Below are 15836 nucleotides of genomic sequence, written 5' to 3'. Positions count from 1 at the left end.
GTTGGAGTGGGCAGCCAGCCAGCTTATCTGCTCTCTCATACCTCACTTTCCTCCTGGCTGAACGAATCCCAAAAGCTGACAACTGCCCTGGACACTAAGAGCCTTTGGTGTGCTGGTGGCAGCACCAACCTCCTGCCAGTGGTCACCACACAAAGCCATTCTCCCCCCAGCACACCACAGCAGGCACCAGGAGAGCTGGGAGGGGGTCAGAAGCCACTCCCTGGGGACACAGGACCCACATCCAACTGTACTCCCTCCATACTGGATTTCCTGTTGTTTGGATCAGCAGTGAAAAACAGGAGATCAAAACACAGCCATGTCAGGCTGGCAGTCCCTTCATCTTGCTATTTATTCCAGCATACTCTGGTTTAAGTAATGGGAAATACGCTTGCCCAGTGACTGGACATCTTCAGAAAGACACCACACAAGTAACAGCTCTGTGGGGCAGGTGAAGGAAGGGACAGCAGAGGCACTGGGAGAGCTCTTCCCCACAAAAATCTGTGTACCTGTTCCCATGCTGAGCCACAGCTCTCATGGGGTACTGGGGCATCAGCAGGTTCATCTAAGATCTCCTGGGCCAGGAGCTGCCACTCTGCCCCTGCATCTCCCTTGCTACACTCCAGAGCATCCCTGGGGTCTGGCCCCTTTGCACAGGATTTCAAGAGCCCAGCCACTGCCCTGGGAATGGTGTCTGTGCTGCCTTAAGTGACGGGGCTGCAAGGGACAATAAAAAAATGCAACAGCAGGTCTTTCTTTGCTTTCCAGCACTGTCTGAAAGCATGGAGTGCCATGGAAAAGAGCATGGCAGGGTGAGTGCAGGAAGAAGGGAAAGAGCTGGAAGAGTATTTCAAATACTTTATTTTAAAAAAGTTCCCAGTTAAAAACACAAGGGCTGTGCCTTTGTGTGGGTAAGAGGCCCAGCCCAGCCCCCAGCAGTCCCTCAGGGTGGGAAGCTCAGAGGCCATGCTCCTGCCAGGAAGGAAATGTGGCACTGGGCGCCAGCTGGGGAGGGTTCGTAGCTCTGAGCATCCCCTCTCTTAAAAACATTTAAAACCAGGTGTGAGAATAAACTCTGTGGTGTTAGGAAAGAGAAAGGAGCAAAGGAGGCTCTGCCAGCACTGGAAGGCTGTGGCTGTAGGCTCACACTACTCTCTGGGGAGAACCACAGGGCGCATGGTATGCAGCAGCTTTTCTTCTTCAAAGAGAACCAAAAATCAACCAACCAAGAATAATTTCTTCCCAGTTTCCCCCACAGCCAGAATTTTTCCCAGCTGCTCATACAGTCACGCTGTCTTCCCCATGGAAAATGCTCCTGTGGAAATCTGAGCCTTCCTACTCCGCTAAACAACGTGCTTCAGATTTCCTGCAAATAAAAGGAGGCAGAAAAGGGTATATCCACTGATATCGCAGCCTGACAGAGTGGCCTGGCCAGAGGCAGGGGTGCCATCCCTACATGTGATGGATCAGGACGCAGTACAGTCCAGAGTGCAGACTGGAGAGGGTCCAAAGGAAGGACACAAAGATAATCAAAGGGCTTGAGAACCTGCCCTATTACAAAAGGCAGGTGGATGTGGGTCTCTTTTCCCTGAAGAAGAGAAGGCTTGGGGGGACCTCATCACAGTACTTCAGTACTTGAAGGGTAGCTGTGCAGAGGACAGAGGCTGTCTCTTCACATATGGAGAGGACAAGGGGTAATAGGTATGAGTTGAACCAGGAGAGGTTTCACCTTTTTACAAGAAGGAAATTTTTTACACTAAGAACAATCAATCAATCACTGGAACAACCTCCCCAGGGACGTGGCAGAGACCCAATTGCCAGAGGAGTTCAAGATGCAACTGGACAGGGTGCTAGATAATGTCATCAAGGCTACCCTTCCCATAAAAGGCTGAACCAGATGATCCTTGAAGTCTTGTAAAACCTGTTCTGCTCTAGCTTTCTAACAAGGACGAGGCCACACACTCCTCTGCCCAGGTAGAGGAAAGGCAAAGACTTTTGCTAAGAGGGACCCCAGGTCTGATGCTGTACTAACACTGAGAACCACAAGTGAAGCAGGAGACCAATGACTTTGTACATGATGAGAAGCCAAGTGAATGTGGTTCATCTTTCTAGTCATCAAGCTAGAGTTTCCTCTAAAAAGACCTGTAAGCCTGAAGAAGGGAGTGCTGGTTTAGAGAACTCACCTTTGATAGAGTTAAGGATTTCTTGAATTCTCTGTGGCTCATTGCGGTCCGGTCTGCAGCTTGGTGTGATCTCCAGCACGTAATCAGGTCCATACTCTGTGAAGAACTGCAGGGAAGAGGAGGGGAGATTCAGCAGAGTGGTCTCTGGCTTGGCTGAGGCTGGAGGAAGCAAAAAAAAAAAAAAACAAACAAACCACCAAAAGACCTCCATGCTTCTGACTACTGACTTCCTTTCATAGCAACTTGATTCCTTGGCCTGAAGCTGTAAGGAACATTCCCAAGCTCCTCATTGCTAGAATCAAAGTGCTAAATATAATAGGGTAGGATCTGAACCACCATCACTGAAAAAGCATTCCAAACTTGGCTGACAGAGAGAAATACATCAAGAGCAGCACAACCTAGCCACTTCACAGCCATGTGTTTCAACAGTGATCTGTCTCAAGCCAGGGTGGTCTTCAGAAACCATGTCAAACAAGGTGTTCATTGCTGCTATAAGCTTATTATGGAGCCATTCTGTCAGACACCCTCAACCAAACATGGGACCAAATGATGAAAAACTGCTGCATTTGTCTCTGCCTCAGCAACAGCACAACAGCAACCCCAAATCCAACTTTATTCTCTTCTAAGAGATGTTCTGGCACTGACTCAAACCACTGTCAAGCAGCCAACTGCAAATCAGCTGAAGGAATCACTCCCATATTTGCTGCACATCTGCACTGCTTCCCATTTCATTTCATAGCATGAAAAAGACTTAAAGCTGTAAATCCAAGGATATATATATATATATATATATAAATATATATATATATATCAATCATTGTTTCCAGTGAGACTGGAAATCAGCCAGGAAGCCTTTACCAAAGAAGAAAGGATGGAAAGAACCACATTTTGACTTTGCAGGAGGAGCTGCTGGGGTCTCCAGCTAGAAGGTCTAAGCCCTGAGAGTTGGGCAAGGACAGCCTGGTAGCACTGAGGATACTGGGACAAAAGCAAGCTGAGGGAACCAACAGGAAAAATCAGAGCATTTCCTGAAAAATAAATCTTTCCAAAAGTGGAAATTGTCCTAAAGGGAGTGGTGGAAGTCCAACAGCTTCAGATGTTGGACCTCAGATCAGATAAAGCCCTTGGGCATAAACAAAAGGGAACACTCCTGTACTGAGTACTAGTTTACTTTGAAAGAGAAGTTCTGATATCTAAAAGGACTTATTTTTTCAATGTTTGTTTTCAGGAGCCAGGCAATTTTCTAATTAATTTATGTTTTAAAATAAAAGTTCTAGTTACTGTTACTAGCCCAATATACCCTCCATCATAGACATCTTTTAGTAAACCTCTCAACACAGAAAAGCCCCACATTTTCTCCACATGGTAAGACTCACATGATGTAATATGCAGGGGAACTGTGGGGGTGCACAAGGTACTGATAACGTACCTACAACTCCCTGACTGCTGGAAAGTATCCAGAAGACAGAAAACTTGGACAGTGTAGATGGAGACTGCTGCACACATGGGAATTTCATCCACTACAGGGGAAATACAATCTATCTCCTGTCTAGGAGGGAATACAAATTCCTTTGAGAAAGAGGGAGAAGAAGCAGCCAGAGCACACAGGGCTCCACTGTACCCCTTGTGACTTCCTGCAATCAGCTCATTCCCACACTGATTTTATCAGTCAGGGCATTTGGTGCAAGAATCATTCACACAACAAATAAACTGCTTAGAGCAACAACGAACAGGCAAAACCTAACCACCTACAGCAGTTAATTCCTGCAGAGGGACACATCTTTTTATTTCCAGCATATGTGAAAGACCCAGTCTCATTTAAAACCTGTTTCTGTAGAAACCTAGTTGAAAGATCATAGTTGAGCATAAAAAGAATCTTGTATCTGCAATCACCAGTTTCTATAATGATAAATTTCCAGTTTCAATCCATACAAATGCTTTACTTCATCATGCATTCTGGTTGGTGAGATTGTTACACAGAGGCAAACCCTTAATTCCTCTCTGTCATCAATGTAGGCTTGCACTGTTTTGCACACAGGTTTATTTCTGCAGGGTCAATAGCACTGATCTGCAGTGTGAGACCTATTATGTACCTAGAGTTACTCCACCCAAATTTACTCAGTGTTACACTGAGTCCCTACAACCAGCTGTCCAGCCCTGCTCAAACACCAGCACTGGGAAAGAACACGAACACAAACATCACCCAGCCCCACAGCAAGGCTGATGCTCAGGAAAGCTCCGAAGTTGCACCTGGTACTTTCTGTAAGTCAGTGAAAGCAGGGCTAAGGTTTGAAGCCTTGAGAAAGCCTGGTTCTTCTTTGGCAAAAACATGCACACATCCTAAAGAGTTCTTTGAGTGAACAGGTGACTCCCTCTCCTCACCATCTCTGGAATAACCTGAGACCAGAGTTTATCGGTGCCTGAGATCCCTTGCAAAAAGATGCGAAGAGCCTCGGGTTTTGGGAACAAGCACCCACTGTGCTGCTAGGACAGTGTGCTATCGTGACAGGAGTCTCAACAAAACAGGATCAAGGGGCAAGGATGCCGCCTGGATTAAGTAAAGTGACTCGGTTCTCATGCAAGGAGAAGGGAGGGTTTGCCAAAGCTTTACCTCATGGTCAGGGATCTCAGAGGACAGCGTTCTCCCAAGGATAACCCCAGTCAAGTATGTCCAGCAGCGGGCTGTGTTGGCAAGGTTGTAGCCTCCTGTCTCCAGCAAGGATGGTGATTTGGGAGGAGGAAGATTGGGGAAAGGAAAGAGAGAGGGAAAAACTTTAGTGGAAGGAACAAATTGTGGAGGCAACTTGTGCAGTTTACATCCCTTTATTTCATCCACTGCAGCTGTGCCCAAAAACTGCATTTTGCACCTGCTGGCTACACGAGGCAAGGTCCAAATGAAACTGTATGCAATGGCAGACTGTGCTGGGTTCTTTCCGGGTAACAAGGAGGGGTGCTCAAAGGTAACGGGGAGAGAAATGCATGGGCAGCCGTGGAGACAGGGGATTCCTGCATTTTTAATGCCAGACTTCAACCCACAGAGCATAATACACAAGCCCAGCCATTCTCTGGTGAGCACTGCCATGTTTGAGAGGACAAATATGAAGCTTATTAGTACAACTTGTAACTGCTTTACAAGGAAATGAGGTTTCACAGTTGCTATGGCAATGGTTCCCTCCATAGTAACAGTGTATCAGCCCACTAGGAGAAACCCTGACTGAAACCAATCCTGCAAGAGACTCAAGAGTGGTTTTCTGAAGCAAAGACAACTAAAATAGGAACAAACACTTTGAGTAGAGAGTGAAACAATATTTTTCAATGTTCGGCTCTCTTTGGGTCTGTGTTGGTTTTTTTGCAGGTATTAACCCCTCCCTCAATTTTGACTTCAGATGCTTCCACAGGCTCGAGTGGTGGGATGCTCCTTAGGTATTTTCAAGAGTGACAAATAGCCATCCCTCATTTTTTGACAAAAGTTTTAAGGTTTATTTTTGGCCAAAAGGTGCCACTCCCAACATACTCACAGATACACCACAGCAGGAATAAACACTAATAAGCTTTCAAAAATACAGTGCAGTACAGACTTCAAATTTTAGGTTTAACATGCCATACCTGATCCCCCTCATCTCAAAAAGTACAACAGCTAGAACTGATACTGCTCCAGGGACAGAACTGGGGGTCTGTCCCTGGCACACAGTGGCTTCTGTTGTTCTGAAACATTCTGTCATGTAAAGCCTGTCCTGTGCTCTCCCCTCTGGACAAGCAGCTGGTCATGTAGCATGGTGGAGCTAAGTCAACCTTAGCTTTTGCTGGGTATCATATCTCTGCCACATTGTGCAGACAGCCAGTCCTTTTCCCAAAGCTTCCTTTTCCTTCAATCCAAATAAAATCATTCATTGCCAGATGCCCTAGGTAGGCTGGGGAACACAGCACTCACTTTTAAAGAGAAGTGCTGAAGGGCTGATTCCCGAATCAGAGGGGCCACTGAGGAGCCAAGTCATCTCATCAGGGTTAAGTGTCTCTGCTCTTCTCCAGAAAAGCCAAGCAGCTTTTAACTCAAGAACTTAGGTTCAGGATTGAAGCACCTGTTGGTATCAAGGATTTCATGTCTGTATAAAAAGAGCAACAGGAGCCATCCTGCTGAGCTCCAGCCAGTGCCCAGCCCAAAGGCACACCTTCCAGATAGGGTCACGGGAGGACAAACTTGTTTCCTTGTGAACAGCAGGATGTGTATGCACTCACCTCCTCCCAGGATGAGGGTTGCCAGCTGCCACTGCAGCACATACTTCAGGCACTTGCCGACTCCCTTGGGTGTCATGTTGAAGGAGCACATGGGATCTCCAGCAATGGTATCTGCCCCCAGCTGCAGCACAACTGCCTCTGGGTTGAAGGCAGTGTACACCTCCCTCAGCACACTGTGGAGAGGAGGAGGGTGGGGGTTACTGTGAACACAGCTCAGAGGGATGCTGGTGGCATGGCCCTGGTCCCTTGGATGCACTGATGTCTCCTCGGGGCTTCTGCATTCTCTTCTCCCACCCTCCTCATACCAGCTACACTCCCTCTGTTCCTAGTTAGCCTCCTGACTCTGCTTCTCTCCTGCCACAAGTTCAGCTCTCAAAGTGCTCATCACAAGGCTGATGAAGGCAAAACCATCCCTGAGAATGCAGAGGAGGGGGATCTAGTCCTGATCTGCTCAGTGATAGCATCGAACCACATGTTTACCTTTGCTGCCCTGTGTGGAAGGGCTGCAAACCAAATCCATCAGCCTTTCTCCCCTTTAAAAGTCGTGGTGAAGAGCAGGGTCTGGCAAATCAACAATCCTAAACTCTCATACACCTCTTGCCAGGACAGGACAGGACAGGACAGGATGAACAGTGGCAGGCTCTGTCTAGGTTCTTGCTCTCCTCTATCCCACCTGGCTCTCAAGGCAGAAGTACATTTTCCTCAGCTATGGTGGATGTTGAGGTGCAACAGGGCCAGTGTCCTGGAGACAGTTTACTATAAGTATTCTCTCTCACAGAAGGTAATTGGGCACGTCAGACATCTGAATTTCCTCCAGGAGATTTTTAGTGTTACAAACACCAAAAAGGGAACAATCCTGTTTCCAGCACTGTGCTCCAAAGCCCAAAATATACAGCAAATATTAGGAAAAAACCGCAGTGTTTTTGTTTTGCTGAAATGGGAACAGATGTGAATAAATGCCTTTGCCTTGGCTAAGAGAACCAAAGTATCACCAGTTCTTATTTGATATGCAATTAGAAACCACTGCAGTGTCAAATGAAAGAGCTGCTTCCCTGTGACAAAGAGCTTGCATTTACCAGCACTCACCCTAAGAAACTAAGCCAGTCAGTGCACCCAGCCAAGGAACCCCACTGAGCTCAGTGCAGTCTGCCAAGGCAGATGCCTGCAGGGCTGAGGCCATCAGCTTTACAAACATCACAAATTCACTACTGAAATACAGGCACTGCTGGGGAAAAAAATCAACTGGTGATGAAAAAACAACCCCTTCCCTGGAGTAAGGAGGACTGAACTGGCTTTCTTCAAACACTGTAAGGCTTCTTCACGTTGACTGCTGCTGATGAGGCTTCTTGTTGCCTATATCCCGACCTCTGCAGGCACATCTATCTCCTGTGAGCAGTCTCTTGGGTCCCACTTCCCCCATCTCCCTCAGACATGCTTCTCCACTTTTGCTAGACAGGCAGCTGACACTGGCCAGTTCAAACAGCTCACCTTTTCCCTAGGAAACTTTATGTTCCTCATGGATCTACCAGAAATGGGCAGATGCATGTGAAATACCACATACAGAGGAAAGTTTACCTTCCACTTGTAAAGACTGGGGGTCCCTTGCCCCCTCATCCATCTCCCTGTGCAAGGTGACCCCCGTGGTCCCTTTCTGGCCCTGGCAGAGCAGTGTGCCAATGCAGCTGTACTGCCTGCCGTTGCAGCAGAAATGAACAGACACTGCCAGTTTTCAGACTTCCCCAAGGTCTTTCTTTCAGCAGCATCCAAATTTCAACCCCTGACAGCCCACGAGGGAAGCAACTGACAGAAAGTTGCCTTTTGTTACCCCTAGAGAGGTCAGAAGAAGAGCTAAAACATTCAGCAGCTGACAGGGTGGATGGAAGAGAATAGGCTTCTACAACTGCTCAAGCAAATGGAGAATGGCAGTCAAAGTTTCAGAGCCCTAATCCCTACTCAGCCCCTAAAGCTGCCCCGCCTTTTGGAAACACATTTCCCAGCAGGAAGGGTGCTGCTCTACCACCACCAGCAACAAGCACCAACAAGCTGGCAGGAGACATGGCCCCAGCATGACTGCCCTAAAGGGCTGTAGGTTCAGACAGGTTCCAGCTCTCAGCTGTTAGACCTGAGCGGTGGATGTGCCACTGTGTCTTGCAGCCCTGCACTGAGGCTCTTCTCCCCTTGAAGAGAACAAGCTCCACGGCTCAGTTTTGACAAGGGCAGCAGCCTGTGAAGTCCATCACCAGTGGCATGACAGAGGGGCCTGCTGAGAGGCAGCTCAATCACTGGCAGACCTTCAGCCTTTCATTCTTCCAGCATAGACAAAGTGCTTGGTAAACACTTCTAGCTCAGCCCCAAGAATATCTCCCACAGACAGTCAGGGTTCAGAGCACTACTTTGAGGGAAAAGCATCTAGCCCTAAGTTCACAGCTAAAATAGTTAAAATGTGCTTGTCCCTTCAAGGCTGACCCATGACAGAGTCCCTCCAGCCACCCACAGATGTCTCTCTATATTTAGCTTGCCTAAGATTTGCACAAAAACCTCTGAGAACTTTTAAGATCCACACTTGTAACAAAAAACTGTAACAAGGGAAGGGATGAGCCTTAGGGAATGCTGTAATTTAAAACAGTAAATAAAATCTGTGCAGTCTCTGTTCTCTAAAATCCCATCCAAGGAAACTGTATCAGAGAAGGTGGCTTACGTTTCACAGATCTGGTAATATTTCTCATCCTGAATGCCATCTTGGATAGGTACATTGACACTGTAATAGCGACCTTTCCCCAGGCCAACATCTGTCACATCACCAGTGCCTGAGAAACAGAAGCAGCCTGTGGTTAATTATGAGGCAAAGGAGACCAGCAGCAAGAGAAATGGGTGGCATGTCTCACACAAGAGCAGAGAGGCAGGACTTTCGGCATGTTTAAGAAGTCCACTTGCCACCACCAATAAAGGAGACGTTGGATGGACCAGGTTCCTGCCCCCTGCCCAATTCTATCATGCAGCTTCCAAGGGCTGTAAGTGGTTGCTCAGCATTAGCCACAACCAGAAAGCAGAAAATGCCAAACATGTAGTTCTCTGGGTCAACAAGAGAGGCAGGAAGACAACTCTGCTGGACAGAGGGGATGGGACTTGCCTTTGCTGGGGCCTTGTCAGTGATGTGAACCAAGTCAGCACAAACCTCACAAGTTCAACTTGCCTGGGAAAAATCCTGGTGAAAACTTGTGCAGAGAAACTGTCATGACTTTCGAGGTAAAACTAAAGGCATCTTCAACTCCTGTCAGAAAAGGGAAGAGAAAAAACTTTCACATATCATCCTCATAACTGAGTCTAAACACGCAAACACACCACTTGAACACAGGGCAGCAAACAGAACAGGAACGAAACGGAACAAAACAGGAAACCAAGTGTGGCTCAATAAATCCATCCTTAATTAAAGGAGACACAAGTTCAACTGCAGCAAAGGTCACAACTAAAGTGAAATTAGCAGGTCCCGTGCTAATTGGTACTGAACGGGTCTCAACACTTCAGGTTGCACTCATCTGCACTGCTTGGGGGGGAGGGAGCTGATCAGGGAGGCCTTGGCCAGAGTTGGGTTCTGATTAGAACCAGAGCTAATGGGCTCTCTTGTGTTTTCTCAGCACTGCTGCAGTTTAATGTGCCTTTTCTTTTCCTTGAAGACATACTAAAATAGTGGGGGTGAGGAAGGAGAAAGAAGTAACAGTAACTTAACAGAAACCAAACGTGGTGGGAAATGGAGCAAAATGAAACACACCGTAAAATTTAGGAAAGCAGGAAATGTTAAATGGTGTTGCTGTTTGGCTGTGCCAATCAGTTGAAATAACACCCCTGAGGAGAGAGCAGTTTCAGCAGGGCCAGCTCTGGCTTTAGTTTTCTATTGTTGAGACTTCCTTTAAAAGCACTGTTTACTACTTCCCTCTTGCACTGTTGGCATCAAGCAATTAAACACAGTCAGCAGCTGTTCTCTGAGGGTCTGAGGGAAGACCTTGCTGTAGAGCCAACAGCAGAGAGGATTACTGGAATGGAAACACATTGCTGTTTTACGTACAAGAGTGCTGCCAATTCCTTCAAGAGAGGATAGATGAGCAGCACAGGGCAAATCCATAAAGCAAGACAAGGCAGAAATGGATTGAGGGAACCTGGCTACATTACTAGGACGCAAAGCCACAGCTGCTGTAGCAGGCAAAGCCCTACTGCCCTGACAGGCCTTCACTTCTTGCATTCATCCCTGTGTGTCTGTGCTGTTTGCAGCCTGCACCAGGCCTTACCATCCCCATGATGCAAATCCAAATCGATATAAAGAACACGGTCAAACTTCTGGCGCAGCTGCAGGATCCCCAAGACAGCATCATTAAGGTAACAGAAACCAGAAGCTTCATCTCTGTGAAAACAATGTCCATGAGGTTGAACATCACCAGTGCAGTCCACACTGATTCCGGTGTGGTCGCTCTTGCTTTGCTCCATATCCCAGGGGCTCAGAGGAGGCAAAGAGCCTGGCCAAGGCCCAGCAGTGACCAAGGGATGAGACAGGAGCAGCTCGAAGTGTGGCTGGGAAGCACACAGGTGATGACTGCTTGTGTCAAACCTGGGCTTGCTGGCAGCTGGTAAAGCATCATCTGGCTCTGCTGCAGAGAGGCCCTGACCCACTGGGGGCTCGGCAGGGTACCTCTGACATTTATTTCACTGTTGCACAAATAAAACCCAAGATAAATAAACCCAACATATTTTGTGTGGCAATCTGTTCATTTAGAGTGATGCAGAGAACTGGGATGTTACCAAGTATCCTGGGAACCTTCCTTAACTGTGCTTACACACTGTACTCCTCCCCTCCTTCCCAGCCTGCAAGAAAACAAAGTGTACAATGTCATTCCCAGGGCACTCTCTCCAGACTGTGACAGATGATCTCACAGGACACCTGCTCTCGCAGAGGCTGAACAGTGTCACAGCTGCAGCTCAGGGCCAGCACTTGGGATTCCTGCCTCCATGGATCAAAACAGCACAGCTCAGATAGTTGCTGCCAGAAGGGACCGCAGGGGTGGGTCAATGTTCTGGTCTAGGCCAGGATAAAGGTAATTTTCTGTCTTGTACTTTTGCTTTCAGCTCAGTCTCTTGTAAGTAGCTGCAGTTGCTGAAATTAACAGCAAGTTTCTCAGACAGTGTCTGCTTCTAGGACTGATAACACTCAATGTTTATAGTTACTGCTAGAACCTGGTGTGCAGAGCCAAGGACACTGCTCAGCTCTGAGGAACATTTTACCCTCCAAGAAGAATAAAGAGGTCCCACCTGCAGCCTCCTTTGGGGGGGAACGGACAAGATAGATGCCAGAACTGACCAGAGTATTCCATCCTATACACCTCATACTCAGGATAAATTTGAGGGATCACAAGGTTTCCAGCTTCCGGCTTCCTGCCCTTCCTGTTTCCCTTTCTTTGCCTGTCCCTGTTTCCTTCGGCATCCTGGGAGAATTCCATCCCTTCCTCTGCCTGTGGTCCTGATCCCTGCCAGCCCATATCTGTGTGTTCCTGCCTCCAGCTCCTGACTGCTGCCGACTCCAGGATTCCAGCCTGGACTTTCTCAGGGCTGCCCTGCAGCCTCGGTGGTGATGTGAGAGTTACTGGGGGAGAGGGGGGAAGGAACATACTCAATTTTTCCCGTATATTTGTATATATTTAGTAATTTTTCCTATTTATCATTACTGTTTCATTAAAGTTGTGTAGTTTAGTTTCCAACCCATAAGCCTCTCTCCCTTTTCTCTCTTCTTTCTTTATCAGGAAGGAGAGGGGTATTAATAGAGAGCATCTGTTACTTGGTTTAATTGCTGGACCAGTGTTAAACCCTGACAGTCAAGAAACAAGCCAGCATCTCATCTTCTGCTCCAAAGACTTATCAGTGAACCAGGAGCTTCAAAAGCCCCAGCTGACAGTGGTTACCATTTCCTTTATGTCCCTGGAAAGTAACTATGCCACCAGAGAGCAGGTCTTCTGTGACAAAAGGACACTGTTTTGCTGGGACTAGGGTCCTAGCACCAGGTCCTGCAGCTGGGTGTCAGTCTGGCTGCACCTCACTGAGGGAACTGGGAAGGCTCCTTTGGTATCAGCGAGTACAAAAAGCCTTTTTAGAACAGACTGTTTAGTTCCCAGCTCATAGTACAGCCCAGTGGCAACAACACTGCTAATATTCCTTATGTTACGTGAATTTTATAAACCATGCAACCAAGACAGAGCTCATGTTTTGTGAGATGGGGGACACAAGTCATAACACAGCATAAATCCATGGGAAGCTATGGACACAAATTATTTTATGACTGCGGAATCATGGGATAAAGGGGCAAAGTTTTTACTTTTTCTCCTGTTGTTCTGGAAGATCATTATTGACATTGCAGCTCAGAGCAAACAGCCATCCTCAGAGCACTGGGAAAAACAGAGGTCAGTTCTGTGCTGTTTCAAACCTTCTAAGAAATCAAAATAGCCACACAAAACAATCTGGACACATTGTCATGTTCCCATCATCTTCCAAGTTGGGAGTGACACCAATTGTTTGCCTCTCTGCAGCCCTTCTTTACAGACTGTGCAAAATCAATTCTCAACTGAACTCACAGAGATTGGTTAAGTACCAGTGGATGGCAGGACACCTCTGGCTGTATCAGCCCCAGACCTGCACTGCAGTCAATGAAAGCACCAGGACTGGGCAGTAACCAACTCACTCTCAGGCCTCTGCCCTACACTCTGCTTCTTTCCTCTCCCTCCTGCCTTTTCCCACCCCTCTCACACCTTGCTCCCTCTTCCAGCTGGATCACCCTGAGGGTTTGAAAGTAACCTGGGAGCTAGGAGGCAGGGCTCAGACACCAGGTGAGAAAACACAAAGGAAGAGATTGTTTTCTTACTTCTTTGCATGATGCCACCCTCCAGGCCAGTTAATTGCTACCTTACACTCGCCATCCAGCAGGCACTGGGCTGCAGTGATTGTGGCTCCTCCCACGGCTGCCGCATACTCAAAGATTCCTTCTGTAGCTGGACAGTCGTAGCCTGTGGGTAAGGGTCCTTGTATCAGACACAGCAGGCATTGCACACCCAGTCCCAGCTCTGTTCCAAGGGCAGTATCTCAGGGCCCTCTGTCCTGCCTGGGATCCTCAAAGCAGCAGCAAAAGGCCCTGTCCCCTGGCACACAAGGCACAGGCTGAGCAGCACAGAGCAGCAGCGTGAGACTGACAGTACCCTCTGCTGGCAACGCTGAACACCAACCAGCATGCGAGGTAGCCCTGCCTGATGGGGCTCAGCAACACCCTGCTCGAGTTTCCCTCCCAGCAGCCTGCCTGAGCTCACCCCTCTGTCTAACCTCAGCTCCATCATAAAAGCATCCTGGACCTGATACTTAGTCTCTCCCTGAAGATACACATCCTTACCCAGTCCATACTCCACAGACTCTGGATGGTCATCATCCCCCTCCTCACTGACTTTCTGCAGGTGCTGCAGGTAGGCATCCGTGTGGAAGCTTGCCATCTCCTCCATGGAGGCCACTTTTGGCTTGACTATCCTATAAAGGGAGCATATCAGGACAAGAAGCACCAGGGTTCAGGTGTAACACCCAGCTTTAACCTCCTAAGACCTGAAGTCTTCTTTTGTCACTTACTGTTGAAAAATCAAACAAACCCCCCCCCTTCCTCTCAAACCAGACTGTACTTCAAGTGCTCAGCTGAGCTGGAGTGGGCCTTTCCCCCAGCTTGGCACTGTGTGCTGTGCCCACTTTGATGAGGAACATCTGCATGTATTACCTGCATTAACCTTCTCACTTTGCTTCAATTTTTGCCCCTTTTCTGCTTGTTCTCCTCGTCTGAGTAATCTCCTGCAGACCCAACATGCTGGTTACATACAGAGGAAATATCAGAGCAAAAACATCCAAGCCTAGCCCAGTGCTGGAGCAGGACATCAGCTTGCCAGGTCAAGAGCTGAGCAGCACCTCTTACTCGTGCTTAACTCTGCCTGCATTCAAAGCAAAAACTGTTTTTGTCCTCAGCAACTCGTGTATCACCATCCCTGGATTTGCAAGCTTTGCAGTGTGCCTAAATAAATCTTGCAACACGCTGAAGCCCTCTACCAAGCTCAGGCTCTGGACAGGACACAGCAGCTGTTTCCCCAAGTACACTCTACCAAAGTGACCAGATAGAAAGAAATCTTTTAAAAGAAAAGTTCCAATAGGACCTTCTGCACCTACTGAAATAGAGTGTGTGATTTCTTTAAAATTTTATGAGATGCTACTTAAGAGATTCTGAACTAAGCCTTTTCTTTCCCTCCATATCACCCAGTATCAAGAGCCTAATGGAGCTGGCAGGTTTCACTCTTACACCTCAGTTCTTATCTTGTCTTCTCTGCTGAACAGCACCAAGACTTCATAAAGAGACTCCCAAACCAACCACAACACAGCAAAACAACATGGTCCCCCTCAGCACCAGCGCTGCTAACAGGGATGATTTGTTTCTACACTTGTTTCTGCTCAGAGCCACGAGAGCAGCAAGTGACAGCACGTTCTGTGGAGAAAGCACAAAGCAGTTTGTACTCCATTGGACCAGGAAAGGTAACCACAATTTACAGTTGTTATAATTACCATAACCTTGTCCACTGAGCAAAAGAAACAAACTTTCCTTAGACCCTAGAAATACACAGTGCGTGGGCTCCTACAATCGTGCTGCCAGCAAGGACAGCGTGAGGCCTGGGGTTACACATTATCTTCCGAACATTAGCAGGGAAGAAAATATTCCCTCCACAGGCAATGGGAGTACTTACTTCATCTGGTCAAGTAACGAATACGCTTCAATCAACGAATGTACCATACTGGCCTAAGAAAAAAAAGAAGAAGATGACGAGAGCAGCTCCAGTGCAGGTGACACAGCAGCTCCCGGGGAACAAGTGGAGGGGACCGCGGCCTCTCCCACCAGCACAGAGGCACGGCCGGGCCTTGCCCACCGGGTCCCCCGCGGAGGGTGCGGGACCTCCCGCGGTGCCGGGCCCGAGCACCGCGCCTGACGGCCCCTGAGCAGGGGGTGCCCGGGAAGCGCCAGCTCCGCGTCCCAGCCGCCCGCTCCGCCCTGCCCTGCCGGGGGCTGCCAAGCGACTGGCTCCCCGGCAGCCTTCTCCAGGCCTCACCGCCACGCTCCCCAGGCCCCGGTAAGCCCACCACCACCACCACCACCGTTGCCCTCCGGCGCGGCGCTGACCCGCTTGGGCACTTTGCAGAGGGAGTCGCAGAGTGCCAGGTACTCCGGGCTGTACACATACACCGGCGGCGCCGCCGCCATCGAGGCCGCCACTCCGAGAAGGGCGCGCGTCGCCCCGCGGCATGCCGGGAGCTGTAGTCCCGCCCCGCGCCTGTGGAGAGCCCGCTGTCCCCCTGCCCAGAGGAGAAGAATGG

The 15836-nt window shown here is 48.5% G+C and overlaps 1 protein-coding gene across 3 annotated transcripts; it reads right to left on the bottom strand.

Annotated features, from left to right (window-relative positions):
- Positions 1–840: 840 nt before the first annotated feature.
- HDAC8 (histone deacetylase 8) lies at positions 841–15783 on the bottom strand. Of its 3 annotated transcripts, none has more exons than XM_071757888.1 (11): positions 15643–15782; positions 15212–15264; positions 13834–13964; positions 13315–13456; positions 10700–10812; positions 9610–9687; positions 9115–9223; positions 6417–6589; positions 4792–4886; positions 2181–2286; positions 841–1363 (listed from the first exon to the last, which is right to left on the bottom strand). In XM_071757888.1, the coding sequence occupies exons 1-11, from the start codon at positions 15721–15723 to the stop codon at positions 1341–1343; spliced, it is 1104 nt and encodes a 367-aa protein (XP_071613989.1). In that variant the 5' UTR covers positions 15724–15782; the 3' UTR covers positions 841–1340. The 3 variants fall into 3 exon arrangements, with proteins under 3 accessions (XP_071613989.1, XP_071613990.1, XP_071613991.1); XM_071757890.1 differs by lacking the exons at positions 841–1363; positions 2181–2286 and adding exons at positions 1798–2117; positions 4113–4122 and having other exon boundaries at positions 4761–4886; positions 15643–15783; XM_071757889.1 differs by lacking the exons at positions 13315–13456; positions 13834–13964.
- Between the last annotated feature and the right edge of the window lie 53 nt (positions 15784–15836).

Source organism: Heliangelus exortis, chromosome 14 (genome assembly GCF_036169615.1).
Source record: "Heliangelus exortis chromosome 14, bHelExo1.hap1, whole genome shotgun sequence".
NCBI classification, from domain to species: domain Eukaryota; kingdom Metazoa; phylum Chordata; class Aves; order Apodiformes; family Trochilidae; genus Heliangelus; species Heliangelus exortis.
Note: the sequence above shows the minus strand (reverse complement) of the source record. Positions and strands in the feature narration are given on the sequence as shown.